This window comes from Pelmatolapia mariae, linkage group LG16_19, assembly GCF_036321145.2.
Source record: "Pelmatolapia mariae isolate MD_Pm_ZW linkage group LG16_19, Pm_UMD_F_2, whole genome shotgun sequence".
NCBI classification, from domain to species: Eukaryota; Metazoa; Chordata; class Actinopteri; order Cichliformes; family Cichlidae; genus Pelmatolapia; species Pelmatolapia mariae.
In genome coordinates this window covers 66,414,579-66,436,017 of record NC_086241.1, presented here as the reverse complement: position 1 = coordinate 66,436,017, position 21,439 = coordinate 66,414,579, and the positions used below count along the sequence as shown (strand labels likewise).

The 21,439-nt window shown below is 42.1% G+C and overlaps 1 protein-coding gene across 4 annotated transcripts in view; it reads left to right on the top strand.

The window, feature by feature from the left end:
- ldlrap1b (low density lipoprotein receptor adaptor protein 1b) overlaps positions 1-21,439 on the top strand; it is a 45,244-nt gene that overhangs the window by 8,632 nt on the left and 15,173 nt on the right. For all 4 annotated transcript variants that reach the window (XM_063498791.1, XM_063498790.1, XM_063498793.1 and 1 more), the window contains exons 2-5: positions 13,145-13,287; positions 14,755-14,867; positions 18,684-18,798; positions 20,215-20,287. In XM_063498791.1, the coding sequence (XP_063354861.1) occupies positions 13,145-13,287; positions 14,755-14,867; positions 18,684-18,798; positions 20,215-20,287 (444 nt within the window). The remainder of the gene's footprint in view (positions 1-13,144; positions 13,288-14,754; positions 14,868-18,683; positions 18,799-20,214; positions 20,288-21,439) is intronic.

Genomic DNA, 21,439 nt, shown 5'->3' with positions numbered 1-21,439 from the left:
CATCTCCTCACTTTCCTTCATTGAGTGGATTTGGCCAATACTGAGTGACATGTGTCTCAATGTTAAGGCATCAACTATAAGACTCTTATTTTCTACAAATCCTTCCCTTCACACTGAACGTTGTTTAAGACGGGCCTAAAAATTAAACGCTGATGGCTGCACGCTCATGCAACACGTGCGCTGTCTGATATTGATTATGATTATTATGATAAACCTGCAGGTTTAGAGGATGAAAGTAGAGAAGCATCTTGAAGCTCAGGGACTGAGACAGACGAGGTCACATGCTGATGGGCTAAATGGATCCTCGCTGACTGTTCATTTGATCTCGTTTCGTATCGATCGCTCCCTTAGTGAACTGGTCTGTTTATGCCTCTGTGGTCATTTGTGCTTAATGGTTTTATTTGTGGATGTCACATAGAGTCTTTGACCTGGGTTTTCAGTCATTTGTTAAACAGTTTCCACTGAAGCTGGAGCTCAAAGGAAGACAGGACAATAGTAGCGTATCAGTTTTTGTACGCAGCCGGGACAGACAATGATAATTGTCCCATGTGGACTAACACAGTTTTTCCCTTTGACTAACACTCAGTCTTTCTTTTCTTAACAATGCTCCCTCTCAGCCTTTTCCCATAATGCCCAGCTCTGTGAGTGATGATTTTACTCTACGCTTGGAATCAAAAGGCTGAAAAGAACATATTGGCTTAGATGTAGAACTTTCTTTTATTTTGGGCACACTTAGAAGTTGAATGTTTCTTTCTCAACAAGCTCTGGGCTTTTTGTCTCTGCTTGTACCTTCAGGCATCTTTCCTCGTGTGAGTCAGCAGTTTCTAAATTAGCCCAGAAAGTCCTGATCGGAATCTAATAAGGCTGGAATTGGGCTTTTTTTGAACACGTCTTGTTGCTGTAAGACTTAAAAAAAGAAAGAGGTCATCTCACAAGAGGTATGGGTCACTTGATGTCTCAAAGGATCCATGTTACACTGTTTTCTCACAAGTTTAAGATTTTGTAATTGGAGCACAGGTATTAATGCATGAGATCGTGAGGCATTTTTGAATTTTTTACTGAAAGTAAAACAATGAATAATTCAAAGCTCTACAGAGGAAGCTGGTCCTGGCAATTATGCAGCTCTTACTTTAACCTGTTTCAGACAGTTTAACATTGTAAACTGACACAGTCTTATGGCAGCGTTACTGCCCAATGACAGTGGTCTCCTGATGCAGCTTTGACTCAGCAGAAACTGCTCAGGAACAGTTTGATGGTTAAGCTCGATTCTTGGAGGACCCACACCGCAACCTGGAGGACCCAAAGGATCAGAGATGGGATTGTGGGATCTGCTCTGTAGTCTTAAGTTTAACCAGTTAATATAGTGCTGTTCACCCACCACTTAAATAAAAAATGATGCCACCTGCGATTGATTCACTCATGGACAGTCCCCTGTCTAATTTAGTAAGGCGTGCCAATCAGCGTGTACCTGCACTTCCCATTTCTTTTTCCTGTTGGCTGGCTTGGAGGCCCGGGTTGTTCCTGTGGCGCTCTGTGACATTTATTCAGCTTGTTCCCCAGAGACGACCTGCAGTTGAATGTACTCTAACTCAAACCAGAGCCTGCAGTGAGCTCACCGAGGCTACAGAACAGAACAAGTACTACTGCAGAAATTGTGGATTTGTAGTTTATCTGGGAGATGAGAAACTGGATGTTATTTTTCTTTTTTTGGTATAAAATATTTGGCAAATAAAATATGTCACTGTATTTGCATATATTTAATAAGTCACTAGAGGCCATGTGCTGTCATTGAGGACACCACAGTATATGTGCTTTGATTAATGGGTATTTTTATTATTTCTGCAGGTCTTAAAACTATAAACATGACTGTGACAGGCTGTAGTGTGTTTTTTAAAGTCAGTCCATGTGAAGTCTGCATGTGATGTTTTTATAAATTTTCATCTTGCGTGTGAATAATGGGCTGTGAAGATTGAATCTGACTGTTAAACTGCTGTGTTTGTCCCTTTTTATTTAATTAGTTGTACAGAATCATGTTAATCATGGTGGTTTAAATGCTCCCTGACATTTTGCAGGAGACATCTGTGCCAGATTTTTTTGGGTTGACAGCTGGCTTTGACTTGCCTCGCTGTCTGTAGAGCAGTGGTGTTTAACAACACCTCTGTTAAACCCTGATTGTCTGGGAGGACCATATGAAAGGCAGCCAGGCAGTGCAGCCTTTCCCAGTATCCCAGGCTGACGCACATCTCCAACCATAGCAAGACCTGAAACCCTGTGGGTTGCCAGATTTTTATTTTTATTTTTTAATATTTTCCTGTGCAGATTCCTCTGTAGGACCATAAAATGTGTTTTTAAACCAGTTGAAACTGCAGAGAAGATTGAATTTCCCATTTTGCTCATGAGAAGATATGCAGGTGTGCCGGAGCGTGTCCAGCCAAGCCAAAAACAATGAGTCATTCACAGTTTGCATCCAGAGGTTACAGACGTGTGCACTGGGATCCTTTCCTCTCACGCGGCACCATGCAGAGAGTTCTCAGTGCTGTGAAGCTCCTTTCTGATCCTAACAAAGGAGCAAACTGTCAATGCTGCAGGCTCGACCTGTGCACTCTGCTTTGGTGGTGACATCTTTATCTGTGCTTGTGTCAAACCAAACTGTGTCACACTGGCTGCTAGTTGCCCTTCCCCACTTTCTGCAATCTGAAATAATGATTCATAGCAAACATGGGGGAATAAATACCTGTTGCATCTGAGTGTTTAGACACTACAACAGATTACTCACATGTGAACAACTTTCAGTTGTTGGATGATGTCAATAGCGGGAATATAAAAGGATTTTCCCACATCCTGTTGGAACATTAACTCCCACTGGTGGAACTGATTGTGATTCATCACGCAAAGGTAAAGGAGATCTGCCTCAGTCACTCCAAAGTTACAGTAACTTTACCTGTATAGCATTTTGTAAAACCTAGAGTCGATACAAACACAGATTCGGGCATACATTGTTATATATAGTTTCATTAAGGCATTTAGTGTGACCCTTATCCAAAAGGAAATGATTAAAGAAAAAGCCCTGATCCCATGGCCAGAGAGCCTGACTACAGTAGTCTGTAAGCAGGAGTGCAGCCATTTGTATGTACTTCCATTAAAATTGTAAAACACTTTCTAAATTTCACTGGAAGCCAGTGAAGGGAAACAAGCGTAGGGGTGATGTGGAATCACAGGCTACCTGGTTAGAGAGTGAGTTAGTAGTGTTTATTATCCCTTTGGAAATTCTCTGTATTCATTTCAGATAAATACAACCACAACAAAGATGACCTCACAGACACGGTCGATGTTAACAAAGTGTTCCATAGCAACAGCAACATTGCTATCCTTTGCCCACTGCTCGTGACTCACAAAACCAGGTCACATTGTTGTTGAGTTACCGCGTGAAGTTCTGTAAAAAATTCGACACAGAGTTATTTTAAATGGCATTGCAAGCATCACCTCGAGGGTGTGCGACCTGAGCTGGAATGCGGACACTTTGGATCGCACAATTTAGCGGCCTTGCTGCTGTCATCTGGACCAGTTTGTGTGAAAAATAGCTCACAGTAATCTAGGAGGAAGAAAATTACATGTGTGTGTGTGTTCCAAGTTACAGGCTGATGGTAAAGGCTTGAATTCTGTTGTGTTTTTTTAGATAAAAGAAACCAGACTGGATGAGCTTACAGATGTAAGTTGAAATGTTTCCGAACAATAATACCGTGATTCTTAGCAGCTGATTTGACGTCGCAGGCGAGGGGGACCAATTTTGTGGCCGCCCTCCTTAATAAAGCTGTCGGGGCCAAACACAAATCATGCGTCCCTCGGGCTGAAAAGACTGTTACTGTTATTTATCTTTTATTTGTTCTCAGCACTTGTGCAATCATGTCTTGTATTTGGAGATGAGCTTTCATCCATTTTCAAGCAGAGAAACACTATTAATGTCAGCTGGAAGCAGAATAGATCGCAGTGACAAAATGACTCTGTTGACAGCATGGCTCTGGTGGTGATTTGTGTTTTTTGTGCCTGTATGGCTGCGTCTCTCTCCCTCTTTGGGAGCTCCACAGTATGAACTGCATTATTTAGTCTGCACTCGCGGTGCAGCAGAGTGCTCCTGCTGTTTCCACAGTGATTAAACTGTTGCATCTCCCTAATTGTCCATTACATTTGTTGTACAAAGGCGGCACTTACGTGCGTCTGCTGCCTTTATTTGCAGATTTTTAACTTGTTTTAAAAATATTTTACAAATATTTCAGTTCCCTTTTCTCTTTCATCGTCTTCAGTCTTTATTTGTCTTAAAATGTCTCGATGCCTCCGTCTGTCCTTTGTCACCCTCTGTCCATCTGAAAATAGAGGCATGGCCAGAAAGAGCAGAGTGATACTCATCCTTTCTGACCTTCCTCTGTGTTGGCTTTGACCAAAAGACTTGCCACCATCACCACTGCTTTACCACTTCTGCACAGGCTCATCGACCAAATCCCTTTGATTATAATTCCCAAGACTTCTGCGCCGTCTTGCCTCTCCTAATCTCTTGTTGCATCAAAAGGACCCATCTCCCTCTGTAGTTTTAGCTTCATTAAAACTTCATGAAAACTTCTGGGTAATGATTGAATCTTAACGTTGATGGTCTTGGCTGCTACTTTATGTTTTCTGCCTTTTACCACTAGAGGAGATGGACAGCTGCAGCTGGGCCTTACTGCCACATCTCACTAATAGCATGTTTGGTTAACCCTTCAGACCTAATCTTAGAATTTAGGCGGAGACATAGTGTATAAATACATTATGAGTTCTAATTTAACCTGATAGGATAATGATTGTTGGGCGGGGAGTGTGGACACCCAAGTTTGTGAATGTGATAACTCGAGAACAAGGCGATGTAGAAGTTTGAGATTGATACCATAGATGTATCTGGTAGTGTGTGTATGTTGATGTTGAACACAGTAATTGCACTCAGGTGTGGACCAGATCAACCAGACTCAGACCAACCCCTTGATGCCAAGTGATTGCACATGATTTAACCTTCATCTGACCCAACTACCAGGTGTACTCTGCAAGTTTAAGCTAATCACCTTGCTCTAGCCACGTATCTATTGCTTTCTGGGATATGTCTACTCTGATATGAGTACAGTATATGTGCACAGTACACAACATGTAGCAAATAGGTGTAAAAGTAAGTGGGGGCTCGCGGCTTCTTCCTGTTTTTACTTTTGCTGCTGCTGTCCCCAGACAGTAAGAGGACTGGACGTCCTCTCATGGTTAATAGTGACACATTTTGGTTTGCTTGGAGTAAAACATGGAGGGAAAAAGCTGTATGTTTATGAATGAATTTGGACAAGGATTATCTGGAATAGGCTGGAAAAGTATGGGAATGAGATTCTTGTTCCCGGGTAGAGGAGACTGGAGCAGGAACTGGCAGAAGGATTAGTGTAACGTCTCTAATTATTTTGAAGAGAGAGCTGAGTGTAAATGTGATGCTATTAATGTTACTGGTTGATCTGATTTCCTTCCCCTCATGGCCATGAGCTGTGGGAAATGACCAAAAGAATAAGCATTACAGAGACAAGCAGCAAAGATGACCTTCCTGTGAAACCATTAAGGAGGGGCTGAGTAGGGCCAATTCTTCTCCTCATCAGGTGCCTCCTGAGTGCCTTGTAGGTGAGGTGTTTTGGGCATGTCCACACTGGTGAGATGGGAAAGCCTCAGGGTTTCACCAGAAGAGCTGGATGGTGCGTTCTGGGAAAGAGATGTGTGGGCGTCTCTGCTTAGACTGCCAGTGCTGCAATCCGGACTGGGAATAAGCAGCAGAAGGTGGATGGATGGATAAATAGAAGATTATTCAGCTTTTAGATATTAGAGAAAGTAAAATAACAGAGGTGATGGAAAAGGTTGTAAGACGTGACAAAGACTCAGTCATGAATAATTCTTTCTGTGCTCCAGTTTTTGATATGCAGACTGGCTATAAAACTGAAATTCAGTGAAATAACCACAGATTTCAGGAGCTTGAAGTGTGAGCTGAACACAATCTGACATAGTCATACATTGCGAAATGCGTCAGAGAGGCTCTTTGTGCAGAAATCTCATCACTTTAACGACCTGTTATCACAGTCGGTTACAGGAACATTTGATCCAGACATCACACACATTACGTTCTTCTCAGTTTACTGTGAACTGTTGTTTTTTTTAGAGGTTTCTCACATCAGCAGTTGAGCGATGAAGCAGCAGTACATTTTTCCTGGTTCGCCTCTTCTTCTGCAGCTGGGAGTGTTGAAACTTGTCCGAGGCAGGAGGAGACGCAGGGGATGGCAGCAGGATTTGATTGGCGGAGTGAACTGTGTGATTATGGGCTGTATACGCCTCAGTGACTGACTGTCAGAGGCTCCTTTATCAGGGGTTATTACGAGTCTGTGATACTGTTGCTTTAACCTTTGTCATATCAAAATTTAAACATGTAAAGAAATGTGTGGATTCAACATGAACTGTGTGGGCGACTCTGTCAACCTGTTTTATTTCCAAGGATAACTTTGTTCAGTGCAGCAGGAAAACCGGGAAAAATGAGCTGTGTGTTTTTTATGACAATCAATCAAAGAGTTCCTTGGTATGCATTTGGTGCATATGTCTGGTGTATTTCTATTGTAATGATTTAACTTCGGAGGAGTGATATTGAAATTAATGAATGAGTTAAAGTGTAACTAGAAGTCACAGCACAATCTGATTTCCATTCCTGTGCTGAGATTTCAGTTTCCCAGTCTTTGTTCCTTATAATGTGAACTCTGCAGATGATGTAAATGTATGATAAAACTCTGATGTGATGCATCCCCCCCCCCCCAGACAAAACATTTAACATAATGTATGACCACATCTCAGTCACACATGCCTAGACAACCACAGGCCACTGGGGAAAAAAGTGCATTCCCAGACTTGTTGGTGAGTGGTTGCTGGGTGAAATGTGTCGAAAAGAAGCTCTAAAAGTCTGCTTCGTTATTGCTTTGGTTGCAGGCAGATTGCACGAAAGACGCATACTGAAAATGGAGACTGTTCTCCGTGACAGTAAAAGTCGTGTCTTACTGGTGCAACTTTTACTTTGAAGGCAAACGGTCTCTGCTTTCAGTATGCATCACACTTTTCAGTTCAGTTCAGTGAGTAGTTGATGTGTGTTTGCTGGAGTCAGTCATAGTTTCCAGGAAAGCTACGAACTTGTCTGCAACCTGCTTGCAACCAAAGCCATTGCGAGGAGGTTTTTAGAGCAGTGCAGTATACGTCCTTGTGACCAGTTTTACCTAGTGACTCCCAGTAACCTCCAGCATCAACTCGCCATTTTGCTGGGCAATACACATTTTTACCTTGCAGCCACAGGTTACTATTGAAGAGTTTGTATTCCCCCATCACTGGCTGGTCTCTAGACCTCTGTGACTGAGAGCTACATATAAAGAAAACACACTGGCAGCTAATTATACTTATATCCTTTGTACAGAACCAGCTGTGTTTGCAGCACATGACCATCTGACCCAGAAAGGGACCAAAATGTAGCACCCTGCTTTATTTATCCGCTCCATCCTTTGAAGAAGATTGCTTAATTAGACCCTCGTGCTCGCTGATAAGCACAGGCTCTACCTGTCCTGCCCCCCTCCTCTCAGCTAACAGCAGCTCTCCATCACCTGCTCTCTCAGGCTTATTTACAGGCAGTGTCACCCGTGAGCAGCTCTCACTGACCAGCCGAGAAGCCTTTGAAGTTTGCTCTAATCAGCACCGCAGCTGCACAGAGGCTGCTGCTGGTGGGGGTGTTAGTTGTGCTAATGCAAATGTGACCAATATGAAAATGGATTATTATTGCATATAAAGTAGTACTCTGGGTGTATGCACCAGGCTAAAAATAGCTCCAGTTCCAGAGTTGCTCATTTGAACCGCTATCATGCCAGCTTTTGAAGAAAGCTGTTGTTTCGTTGCTTCTCATTTGTCTCATCTGATGAACTTGAAGTCTCAGCTTGTTATCTGTGCAGTCTTGTCTTACGATCGCCTTCCCAGATCCTCCCTCGATAAGGGATTCCTGAGTCCCTGCAGTCAGGGTGAACTGCTGGTCACGCGTGGCTCAGCGGCTCGCCTTTCAGAGCCTGTGCGTGTTCTGTGATTGGCGTCTCTCCTCATCCTTGAATCACTCGGAGCATTTACTGAGCACGTCTGACAGTTTGTTGAAATTCATTGGAGCAGACCTGTCAGCGGCATGGCTTTTGTGTAAACACTGAAAGTCTCTCAGCTGAAGCTTCGCTGTCTCTTCTACAAACACTAGCAGGCATTCAAGGTTAGAGATGTTATGACCGTGCAGGTTAAGCCTGTGTTTCTATCCATTACAGAAAAGGTGAGATGAGGTAAGAAAAAGAGAAGGATGATAAGGAGAGGTAAGGTGAGGCAAAGAAAGCAAAGGAATGGAGAGGGAATGTAAGGAAGTGAAAGGTGGGCCAAAGCAAGGAGTGAAAAAGACGAGGAGAAGTAGGGAAAGGCGAGGGGGGGAAAAGTTAAATATAAAACAGTATGGAGCGGAATAATTTAAAACTTAAATAAAACACAATGAAAAGTAAAATTTAAATAAAATATTAAACGATGATTCATTTTAGTCATATAAAAGCAGACTATAGCACAGCAAAGTGGCTTTATACAGTAAAATAATGCAGTATAAAAAAGCTTACTGTGGGTAGTAAAAGAAAAACGAACTGAAAAACAAGCACAGCAGATATGAGATGAGATTACAGCGTCTGTATTAACCATTAAACTGTATTAACATGAGAGAACAGATGCTCTGCTGGATGCTGCGTTTGTGTGCAAACATCTCGAGCGCCTGCCCCTCCTAATGGACATTTATGGCCTCCACAGACTGCTTGTAACTTGGTTTCAATGATGAATAGCAGCTAGTGATTCTCCACCACAGATTCTATTATAGTGAGTGTTTTTCTTATCCAGGCACTAATGTAACTGCAGGATCAGCTCAGCAGGAGAGCTTCATCTGCCCCCCACACTCAGGAGCTCAAAGAGCTCGACCTTGGAGTGGGGCGTTCACTGTCAGACTCGCCCATTACTTAAGTGTTGGTTTGGTTGGAGCTGCTTTTAGACCATTAAAAACCATTCTCCATAACCACTCACACTGGGTTGGTTTGGCTGGAGAACAAAGGAATATTATAGGCTAGCAGCTGTTTCCAAATGGTTTATGTTCCCTAAATTATATGGTGTCTTAAATTGCTGTTTACAGTAACTGTGTTCAAAAAGCTTTGGAAAACTGAAATAGTTTTTTGGACATCAGTGATCTCCTTTTATATTTGTTCAGCAGTTTTTAAATTAAGTACTTATTTACATTTACGAAATGGGAACTAGTTAAAATGTTCCTCAGAAAAGGCATAAAATTGTTTCGTGTTGTGCCATTAACTACATTTTTATATCAGTTACGATTTTTCATCCATGATATAATGAAAACAAAATCAATACCATTTTTTTATTTTTTATTTTTTAATAAAATCAGTTGAACCCCTGTCCTGTACAGCTACGTGTTTTCGGTTAAAAAGCCCAGTCTCACTCTCTGTTTAGTTCGGCTCGAGCCAACATGGTGTAAAAGTGAGCCACTGGTCAACAAGGGAAGAACTCACAGCGTTTTCATAGTTAATGGTATCCGTCCACGGCTGGCTTCGTCCCTCGGTGTCTCGCAGTGGCTGCCAAGTCCCCCGCAGCCTGGGCTTTTCTTTGTCGCCATCTGCACCCACAGCCTGTGGTGGAGGCTCAGGCACGCAGGGACGGGCGGTTGCCCTTGTGAAATGGGCTTTATGATCAAAGCCCCATCAGCTGGTCTCGACCTAACTGGCAGTTTACGCTCGCCACTGACACCCTTGCCAAGGGAGCCGCGTGCCAAAACTAATGTCATTGGTGTCGTGCATGCGTGGGTTGGTCTTTACTGGCATTTCAAAGATAAATCGGCGCCGGAGCTCAGAGGGAAATTTGGAAATGACCTTCTGTAGAAACTTTGAATAATCCTTTGCAATCACTTTGTTTCCTGTTTTGACTTCTTCACTTCCTATATCAGCACTGATGCAGGGACCTTTAGGTTGCATAAGCTACTGCTCAGGACTAGACTGCAGCTTGCTTTAAACACCAGTATCAGTGTTAATGGATTGGTGTGAATTTTTTTTTTTTTTTTTTTTTTTTTTTTGATCAATGGGGTCAAAGAAACCCCTCACATAAAAATAAATAAGAGCATTATATTACATTTAAATGAGTGTTCCAAATGATTGGAATCACAATATTTTGTACAGTGCTATCGGCCTTCTTGGCGACCATCATCCTATCGGCTTTTGGTGTGTCCGTTTTATGGAATGGAAGTGTTTAAAGCAAGTATGATGTGAAGTTTAAAACTTGTTATTGTTTATAACAGTGTTATAGGCCATACTGGTATTTTCAGCATTGGTGTGGCCCAGAATCTTTTAAATGCTGCATGTCTAATAAGATGTTTGCTGCTCATTTGGGACTTTCGAGCGTGACAGTGCACGTAACGATTAGTCTGCATGTAGACAAGCAGTCTGTGTTACTGTATTTAACACCACCAATCCCTTTTCTTCATTTAATTAAACTTCTGTGAGTAAGCACAACTTAAAAATGGCTGAATTGTATATTTTTATTTTCACAGTCTGGGTGAAATTCCTTTAGAGAAGACCAATACCAGTAGGAGAAACGTTAGGTTAACAAACGTTACATTTGAAGCCCTTAGAAAGGCCTAAACTCTTCCCGCTTACACCTGTTTGCACATCTTGGACAGAAACACTGTGGCACTGACAGCCGATCACGTCGAAGACCCTGGGTTAGTGCTGTCATTGGTAATGTTTTCTGATGGACCTTTTGAAGGGGGAAATGGATTCCCTCTGCCCCTCACTCAATCACACCACACAGAGGCAAGCCCTAAACCTTTTACGAGCTTCAAGGAGAGCTCGGCTTGTTTATTGTTGGAGCAAATGGCTGAACAGTGACAGCAGTTGTTTACTTGTGTGAACTTCCACTAAGAAACTTTTTTCCTGCTGTTTATGCAGCTGGTTTCTAATTTACTCAGTTTTGCTCTGCTTTGTTGGGTATCTAATGCGATGTGCTGGCATAAATTGAACATAGGTGTCGGGGATTTGGCACTACTTGACCAGATGCAGAAGCTTTATTCATAATGGCACAATAAGACGAAAACAAATTCGCCCTGAGCCGTCTTTTATGAATAGCTTCACCGGCAGGAGTTGGCAGGATTATAAATGAAATGTGGCAAACAGGAAAGAGCGACTAGCTTTTCCTCTTGAATCTGCAAGAGATATATGATCTACACAACACTGCTCATGTTGTTTTTCCCCTTAAATGTCGGTGTTTTTTGTAATCAGTGTTTTTACCAGAATAAATGTTGACGATGGGAAAGAACGGGATAACTGTGAAACTGAGGCTGTGCTTAATTGTGTGTATAATTGTGTGTATTTACTGATATTGAAACGGATTTGAAGTGCGAAAGCAGAGAACAGATGCACTGAAGAGTAATTTAAAAAAAAAAAACTGGCGTCATGCTTTGCTAATGTGTGATTCATGCAAATTAAACACAAACTAAAGTCTTTGGCTGTCAGTAACTACAGCTCCACATGTCCTCTACACACTTCCAGCTTCACGATAAAGCTCTCTTCCTTTGAAAGGTACTTTATCACCATTGTTTCATTGTCTGAAGTTTCCCTTTTCTCTCGTGTACCAAACAACAGGAGATTTGCTGATGGAGTCATTTTTACTGATGGAAATACTCCATTTAGTTGGGGTGACAGCAGTGACGTCTGGGTAAAGCCTTTATGAAGGGCACCTTATGAAGCACATAGATTTTTTTTTTTTAACTAGAGGTCATTATAGTTCACCAAATCAAAGTATGAAAAACAGTTCAGTTAACCAAGCTTGTCTTTAGCTTTAGTCCTCCTCATGTTGGTCACATGTGCCATCACAGACAGCTTATGGAGGCATGGATGCACATGTTTCTCGAGGCTTGGGGACGTTTGCATGACTCCGAGTCAGCTGCCTTCAACAGCTGTTTTTGTTGTCATGTCTAATCTGAACTGCTCAGGTTTTGTCCCTGACACACACTGAATCAGATAAAACTAAAAGAAAAAACTGAAACTAGTATCAGTGAGACCAAAACCACCTTTTCTTTATGAATGGAAAAATGTTTATTGCATGATTTAAAAAGAAACTACAGCTGCTTCTTCTTTGATTACTGATGAAGTATAAAGAGATGCAAAAAATGGATGTATAATTTTATGATATAAAGTTATGCATTCATCCTTGTGGGTTCCCACATCCTCCCTCAGAATTAGCAGAATATTTTGTGCGTTTAATCTACTGTTAATTTCATGCAATTTGAATGTGAAGCCACAGATGAGGACATCCCGTCTTATGCAAAAAGAAAACTGTTGCAATCTGAGGCAGTGAAGCAACAGTTGCAAACCTCTTCTGCTGGTCTTACAAGATCACACAGCTACGTTATATTAGTGTTAAAATGTGACGATATTAAAAAGCACAGAAGAACTCATAAGTAGAACATGAGTCTGCTATCTGAATGTTGGTGAACAGGAAACCTTTTCTTTTATTATGACTAGCCACCTATACCACACGGTGGTAACGCCACTGAAAGTTTGCCCAAAGTGTTTTTTTAAATCAGGAAACAGCTCTAACATGGAGAGCACCAGTGCTTGTTTCTGTTCCTCTGCAACATAGACATGAAATTGTGCAGTTTTGCTGCTGAGTAAATTGCCCTTGAGGGCCCTTAAATCAAAAACTATTCTTAGTATTAAGATTTTGTTTATTAGTAAACAAATCAGTTGATCCGTGAGGGTCAGGTTGAAGGCCTTGCTTTTCCTGTTACTCACCTAAGTTGAGCTCACGGTCCTTACTGTAGCAAGTGTAATATACTCCATACAAGAGCATAATCTTACCATTGTGAAAGGAGGGTGTACAGACCCATGATAAGGACACGTTCTGCCAGCCTGCAAGCTGTGCTGACATGTCTGACGGGGGGATTTCCAGCCTGCCGTGCAAACAGCTAGTAATGGTGGTGAGCAGAAGTGTCACTGGTGTGTGTCTCATGTTGCAGAGCTGCCGGAGAACTGGACGGACACGAGAGAGACCCTACTGGAGGGCATGACGTTCCAGCTCAAGTATCTGGGGGTCACGATGGTCGAGCAGCCCAAAGGAGAGGAGCTCTCAGCAGCAGCTGTCAAGAGGATAGTGGCAACGGTGAGACACACACACACACACACACCTACACACACACACACACACCTACACACACACCTACACACACCTACACACACACCTATACACACACACACACACACACATGAGTAGTTTAAAATCTCTTTTTAATGTTCAGAAAACGGTTCCAAGAAAATGAGTTTCTCTCGAGCATACGTGACGTTTTCTTCATCATCACCTCTGCCGCTTAAATATTTTAGTCATTCAGAAGCATGCTCCGTTATGACCTGACCTCGCCGACACCTCGGTGAAAAGTGACTGGTTGGCTGCTTCCCTAAGGCCCAGGTTGACATTTAGAGGAGGATGCAATTAGTATGTGGACACTGTGTGACTCAGTCAGCTTTATCATGGTGGAGAGCTTAATGTTATTGGATCTGGCAGCTCAGTGGATAATGAAGTTAGCGGTGGCAGAATAGTGGGACACGGTGAATGAAGTCAGAGGCTCTGATTGGGTCTAATCTGCTGCCTGCCCTTAATGCCCCCCTGCAGAGGATGCTTACTCCTGAATGGGAACGTGATTTTAAGCAATAGACTTGATAAAGTAAATTTATCGCACAGGTTTGTTTGACAGTGCTTTTGTCTAACGATAGACGCCACATAGATTGTATATGATACCCTGAATTATTTGCTCTCACATAGGCGCTCTCACCACGAGAGGTGCTCATATTAAACATTGCTGAAGTATTACATGATGGGCCTTTGTACAAGTAATCCTGAGAGCCACAAGTTCAGGCTTTAGACTCTTCTAAGCGCACAGTTTCAGGTGCTTTTTCTAAACTTGATGATGTCCCTGAGATGGACACAGAAGCTCCGCCCACCTGCCATTCAAACCTTGTGTGTGCAATGGGCAGCCAATTAGAATCAAGTATGTTTAAAGGTGGAGGAGCTAAAATAGCTTGTTTCCAAAAGACCCCGCATCAACCCTTGGTAAATGATAAAGAAGGATTGTTTTGAGCTGTGCATCATGCAAAGCTACTTTGATAAAACCAGGAATGAAAATGTGGAGCTGGAAATGAACTCCATGTCCAGTTAGGCCCAGTTAGGCCCAGGTTAAAATGATCTTGACATTACTACACTAAAGTGAAACGGAGGGAAGGTTTAAAGGATTTCTACATCTCAACCTTAGAGTAATTTTAAACTTGAGGATATAAAACACCTTTTTTTCTTTTTAGCTAAAATATTCTTTATGTGAATAAAACTGCTACGAGAGATAGAAGTTATCATTTAATAGGTTGGTTGTTCCAGCCCACTCCAGATAGAGTGGGTCTAACATGCCACTTTAATGTTTTATGTAGTTTTTATTTTTAACCATGCTGAATGAAGATTAGCACCTGAGGTTTTAGCCTCTTTTTCCTTCTGTTAGCTAACTCTCTCTCCCTCTTTTTGTTTTTGTGGCCTCCACCCTTTCTCTTTCCACCCTTTCCTCTCTCTACATGTTCCTTTCTCCAGGCCAAAGCCAGTGGAAAAAAGCTCCAGAAAGTCTCGTTAACGGTCTCCCCTCGTGGAATCATCCTGCGTGACAGTGCCTCAAACCAGCTGATAGAAAACGTCTCCATATACAGGTCAGTCTGCCTCTTTCACCTCCTCAGGCAAACATTGTGTGCCGCTGACCTGACCAGGTTGTCTGGATTTGTGAAATAGTTTCACCCTAAGCTTCTCTTTATCATTCACAATAAAGCAAAAGTTGTTATCCGCCTCTTGCTGTCATTTATCACTGGATAGATGTGAGTGTTAGGAGGTGTGGCGCTCCCAAGGCGGTGGGAGAGGCAGGGAGGGTAGGAGTCTATCAGCGCTGTGTCTAATCAGTCTCAGTGCTCTCGGGAGCTGTGTGTCTGAGCTTTTACCTCAGATGTGTCTTACACACACTTGTCTTAAGATCTCACTTGCCTGCCAGAGCTTGCATATAAAAGTTGCCTCGCCTCTGCTGGCCCCGAGCTGGATTCACTTTTCTCAAATTCCACTTATATGAGTTGACAAATCAAGGAGAGATGGGACTTTCCAGCGTTTTTCCCAGCATGAATGTGGGCTGTGTACACTAATTTCTTTTCAAAGCTGGCAGATTGAGGACAACATTTAAATTATTGACCGTTTTCTCAAGGTATCATGGAGCCATATGATGGACAAGTCGTGTTTCTGCCTTTATTTGAGAGGAAAGTCTCCCCACCTGTTCAATTTTGCATCGCTTATCACTGAACAACTGTCGCCTAGCTGTGCAAGATGGAGCTAATTTTCCAGCATGCACCATTTATCTATATTAAAAATCTCATCTCTCCATCTCCAGGCTGTTTTTCTTTTTCTTTTTTTTTCTTTTTTTTTTGGACTAAACTTGGCTAACATTTTCACTGTTGTGCAAAGGGAGGGTGAGGCAGAATGACAGATGTCACAGGGTTGGGTGGAGATAAAACTCAGCTGATTAATTGTGTTGCTGGAAGCTTTAAGTGTATCCAAACACATTAAGATCAATTCTTCATTTGCTCTTTAAAATATGGAAATCTTTCCATAAGAATTTCTTTTATTTGCATCATTTTTTTGTGAGCAGTGTTTTGTTTTTTTTTTTTTAACCAAGGACGTTCTGGAGGAAGTGAGCGAAATGTGTTTGAGAAAATTATGCAGGGATCTACAGTTTTAGCCCCGAGCTCCATATTTGTTCAAATTAAAATGATGCAGGAAGAGCTGACAGCATGTCCTGTTATCACTGGATTAACTGGATACTGAAGAAAACCTGAAAGTTGTGATTTCTGAGCCGATTTTCAGCAATTTATACACTGTGGGATTTGGGGAGATGCAGGAGTAGACACTCCTATTCCCATGGGCTATGTGGTTGTTGTTAAAGCTGGTGATAGGTGAGCCAAATAACAGGGTGGAGCTAGAACAGCTAACTTCTTTTGTTTCATATCTTTCCCTCGCTATTTAACTAATAGACTCCATATAAGACAGAGCTTCCAGGTCTGAAAAGTGAAATCAGGCCCAAAAATGCACCATAAACCTTTATGTCCACAAAACGAACCTCCTTACTCCATTAAAGCTAGTTTAAGTAGCCGGGATTCGATCTCCAAGGCGTCCGCCTTCAACTGCCACAAAGCACTGCACATCTGCAGCTCCGCCCACAGGTGGTGTGCTACAGGAATATGAGCTCATGTGGCTCGTTTTCACTGAGCCTGGAGGTTGAGGTGTCTCTGGTGCAGGCCAGGTTTCTGGACCTACTAGTGTCGTCTCTATAGCATGCTCGTGAGTCAAGCTTGGTGCTGCTCTTCACTCATGACTGATTTGCTATAGCTCCTGGGATCTCTCGGGCACCCAAATCCCTCCACCACCAGGTCCATGGAGTGGTTGCTACTGTTTTGTTTTAAAAAGGACCTAAGACAAGTCACAGGCATGTCCCAGCTTCAGCTGTAACTCCAGTATCCAGGTGGATGAGTTCAGCCCTATTTGAGATGTTATGAAGAGGCCATAAAGAAGTTTGGTTGCAGGCTGTAAGCGATCTTACTTGTTGAAATGTGGATATCAGAGGAAGCTGACACATCCGTGTTGGCGTCATTGTTCAGCACCAACCCTCTACTTTTGCTGTAGATCTCCAGGAAAACGCTGTGTTAATTATGAACTTGCTTATTTGAAGAAATAAATAGTTTATAGTAATTAAAAAGCTGTACCGGGCGAGTCCAGCTGTGACCTCAGCATAGAGCTCAGACGTAAAGCAGCTGGCTGTATCTGCTCGCCAGACATCTGCTAAGAAGATGAACGGCCAATAAAAAAAACAGATTTGCCTGACACCCAATTTTCCCCGACGCCCTCCCGCCTAAACATTTGCCCGTAAATCTCGGTTGTGTTCCTCAGATCACAGCTGTGATTCTTCACCCCTCCAAAGTTTTATATGTTTCAGTCATTGGTTAGCAGACTGTGTGACTATCGCACATTGAAGATGATGTGCGAAGGAGAAAGGAAGGACAGATGGCAGAAATTCATTATATCCTTCTTCCATCATCTTGGGTATCCCCTCCCCGAATGGCCGTCGCGCTCGAGTCTTTGGCGTTAGAGTGATGGCATCATGATCAAATAGTGGAGCAAAGCTATTATGGCTTAATTTGAAAGCATACTCTGCACCTGAGACTGACGAGCCAGAGCGACACAGACGACGCAGAGGATTCGCACATTAAGATGACCTTCTGCGTGTGCACGTTTTCCCCATGGTCTGCACAGAGTCCAGGCCACAGCGAATTCTTGTAATTTATTACAGTAACTTTAGCATATTTCACAAAGCCATGCAAAATTTTACCAGCATACAGTGAAATTAAAGCTCCTCCAGTTACATTAAGGCAGGGTGAAATTTTGTGCTTCCAAATCTGCTCTAGTTTTTCCAGCATTTCTGATTTATTTATTTTTGCTATAAGATTTTGTGTCCCTTTTACGTTCTTAATAATTTTTGGAGGGGAACATGCAGCTGCAGTTTCTTGAGCTCCTGGCTTGTACTTCTGTGATTGAGGCTCATCTGTGAGCTCAGAGTTTTAGGATTCTTGAACCTTCAGTTTTAGCTCAGGGGTGATATGTTAGGTCCAAATTATGTTAGAGAAATTATTAGCATGACGGCTCTTTGTCAAAAGAAAATTAGAAAATTATTTGAACACAGAAGGAATCATGGCTCCAAAAGTGCCCCGGGTAAAAAAAAAAATAGAGAGGTATTAAGATTGATGGCTGCTCCTTCAATCACATGGTGATATGATACTTGAACATTTTCTCTGGTGAATGATCAGAAATCCCATCAAACATACAGGGTACCAGCAGGGTTAAATGACACCTGTTTGAACAAAGTTGAGGTTTGGACTTTAGATTGTGATGCTTGCAGTGGGAGTTAAATTCATCCGATTCAGCCCTATAAAAACCCATGTAGATATCTCCTGTATTTATGAAGTTATGATGGCTCAAAAGTGCTGAAATTAAGCAGCATAAATTTCAACACTGATGTACTTTGAGGGCTTACAAGATGGGAAAATATTCATGGTAAATTTTGCGTGGCATCATTAAACATACTGGAGTTATTGTACCATAAAGCAGCTGATTGTTTTCCAGATTAAACTGGTTTTTATATGGAATGTCCCCACTATGATTTATGGGTTGACACTGTGGGTGTGTGTAGTAACAGAAACCAAACAGCCCAGATGTCCACTGCACACGTTCCCTTTCAAATTTATGACTTTGTCCAGCTGTGTACCTGCACACAGCTGGAGTGTGTGTGTGTGTGTGTGTGTGTGCTGTGTTTGATCACGTGTGCAGTTTTAAGTCAGATTTCTGGAATAGCTTAAGGGCTTAGAGCAGATAAAGTTTCATTTAATCCCAGATGAGTCTTAAATTAAAGGCTTTCTGAATGTGTGTGTTTGTTTCAGAATATCATATTGCACTGCGGACAAAATGCACGACAAAGTGTTTGCTTACATCGTCCAGAGTCAGCACAACGAGACCCTCGAGTGTCACGCCTTCCTCTGCGCTAAGAGGAAAATGGTGAGTAAGTTGATATTTTTCAAACACCTCCTGCTGTGTGAAGAGCCGACGTGGTAGCTGACGTCAAGCTTGTCGACTGTCGCTGGGCGACAGGACGTCTGAGTCCTGTTCTTCTTTGAGCCCCCAAACAGTCCAGATTCAGCTCCAATAAAATGATCGGTGTCTGTTTGCTCAGGTATTGAGATGCAAAAAATAAACCAAACCTCAGAAAAGACAGGATTGGAGATGATCCACAGGTTAGTCATCAATGTGTTACTGTGTGGTTTGGATCGCTCGCCCAGGAAAAACGCCTGATCCATAACTTGATGTCCACACTATAATTAAAACAAATTTTGGGGTGGATAAAGGAAGGACAAAGCTCCCCATCACTTTAAAAAAGGCGAAAACCTTATTCAACGGGGTCGTTGTGCTAATCTGCTCGACAAGTAATGACATAAGAGAAGGTTTAATAAAAGGTTAATCTGTCATAGCAATTAGTTTTTATAATGAAGGTTTCTTTCTTTTCCCTGGCACACACAAAAAATAACAGAATCAGCCTCCAGTTTACACAAGTGTAGGTGACTTACATGCACTTACTTTCTATATTAAACACTTCCTGTCTTTTCCTTTATTTTAAAGGTAAATTGAACATTTTGGCAAATCAGTTTTTTGGTCTGTTAAAAAACAAGCACTGTTTTAAAATGATAAAATGTAACAACCAGTACCACTGCTGATCAGACTAAAGCTTACCCAGCTGGGATACAGGAAATGACATGGATAGGGTTATAAATGTAATAATGTAATAAATGTAATGTAATGTAATGTAATGTAATCCCTGAGTGAAGGAACTGGCATTAAAGAGGCAGATTTCTCATAATGCAAAGAAATCTACTAACGTTTTCTATGAATAAATGCAGTGTGAGCTAAGGACACACACTGCAGCTTCAGAGCCTTAATAAAATTTTGTATTCAGGTAAAACATGCAGCTTCTGCACCTGGCCACACATGAAGAACAGTTTATTCAGAGACCTGAGAGTGGCCGCGCTGACACTTTACTTGTATTTATGCAAATGTGTAAATATTAAGTCGGGAAAAGAAAGGAGCGGGAGCATGAAAGGCGAGCAGGTTGTCATCCCTCTCTCGGCTTTCTCACCATCCCTGGAGTTTTGCCGAAAGAGCCGCTCCCTCCTCTTCCTTCCCTTCACTAATTTCATTGTGGTCAAAAGGCCACGTATCCTCCCAGTTGCATAAACAACTCGTCGTGTTGTCCGCGAGTTTCTCTTCCCTCTCTCTGAGTATCTGTGAAGAAAATCCTTCTTATGTCGATGGCCGTTTCCTGTTTGTGTCAGCCATACCTTCCCTTCCTTCCTGTAATGCATGAGATGCGTATCGTGTATTATTCATCCCTCATTCCTGTCTCTGTCTCCATCCCAACAGGCCCAGGCGGTAACTCTAACGGTGGCTCAGGCGTTCAAAGTGGCGTTTGAATTCTGGCAGGCTGCCAAAGAAGGTACGCATGGTCGCTCTTCATCACCACAGAAAATTTCGTCTCTTTCTTCTGCTCTTGGCTTTTACACCCTCCAGAGAGGTCACGTGAAATACTGGAGATCTGTTTGGCTTTCCCTGTGATCTCTCTCACTCACACAGAGTGATGTCCTCGTCGATTCCCTGCACAGCGGTGAAATCACCAGCCAAAGGCACCTGGTTCAGTTTATTAAAGGCAACTTAGTCATGGTTAAAGAGTCTCACAGTTAAAGGTATCAGTGTGAGGAGGGGTGGACAGGAGGATTAGCCTGGGGCAGAGGTGGGGTGACTAGAATAGATCTTCTCTGTTCCCTTTACAGCAAAATAAAGACTCAGATGTGTGGGAAGTGGGATTTTTCTCATGTAGTTTATTATATGGAGGAACAAAAGTGCCAAGCTGAGACATAATTCAAATGTGTAAGCTGTTAAATGCACCAATACGTTTTTTTTACTTTGGATTTACATTACATTGCAGTCAATTTTCCATATCTTTTCTCTGTAAATGCAATTTATTTTGCATTTACTTCACTTCCATGTGCATTTCTGCTTTAATATGCAAAAAGGCTAGTCGCTGGATCAACTGTTTGGCTCTTTGTTCATGCAAAGTTGACCCCATGGCACACTTTGCATAGCAAAGCATGAAGTCATACAGTTAGGTCAATGAGTGTTCGGCCAGCGATGCAAATCTTGCATCTGCACACCACCACAGTGGAGTTTAAATCAAAAATCCAAACTTTCAGCTTTAATTCAAGAGGTTTAATAAAAGTATTGCACTGTTTAAAAATTACAACCATTTTTATTCACAGAGGTTAAAAGTTAATTGGACAGGTGACAGATGAGTAGGTTCATGGTCAGACCAGGCATGTTCCTTCATTGTTTCATGACAAAGTAGAGAAAAGCTGAGTTGATTCCAAGCCCTCGTTTTTAGTAGTTGTAATCAGATATTTTTGAAAAAATAGTAAATGCACCGAATAGCTCAGCAACACCAAAAGGCTGGAAACACCACGGAAGACAAGTGCATGAAAACAGAGTTGCACAACAACTGCACAGCATCAAATCAAGTCAAGAACACCCTCGAAGAGGAAAGCACATCATTGTCAAAGTCTACATTCAGGAAATGCCTTCATGAATGTAAATG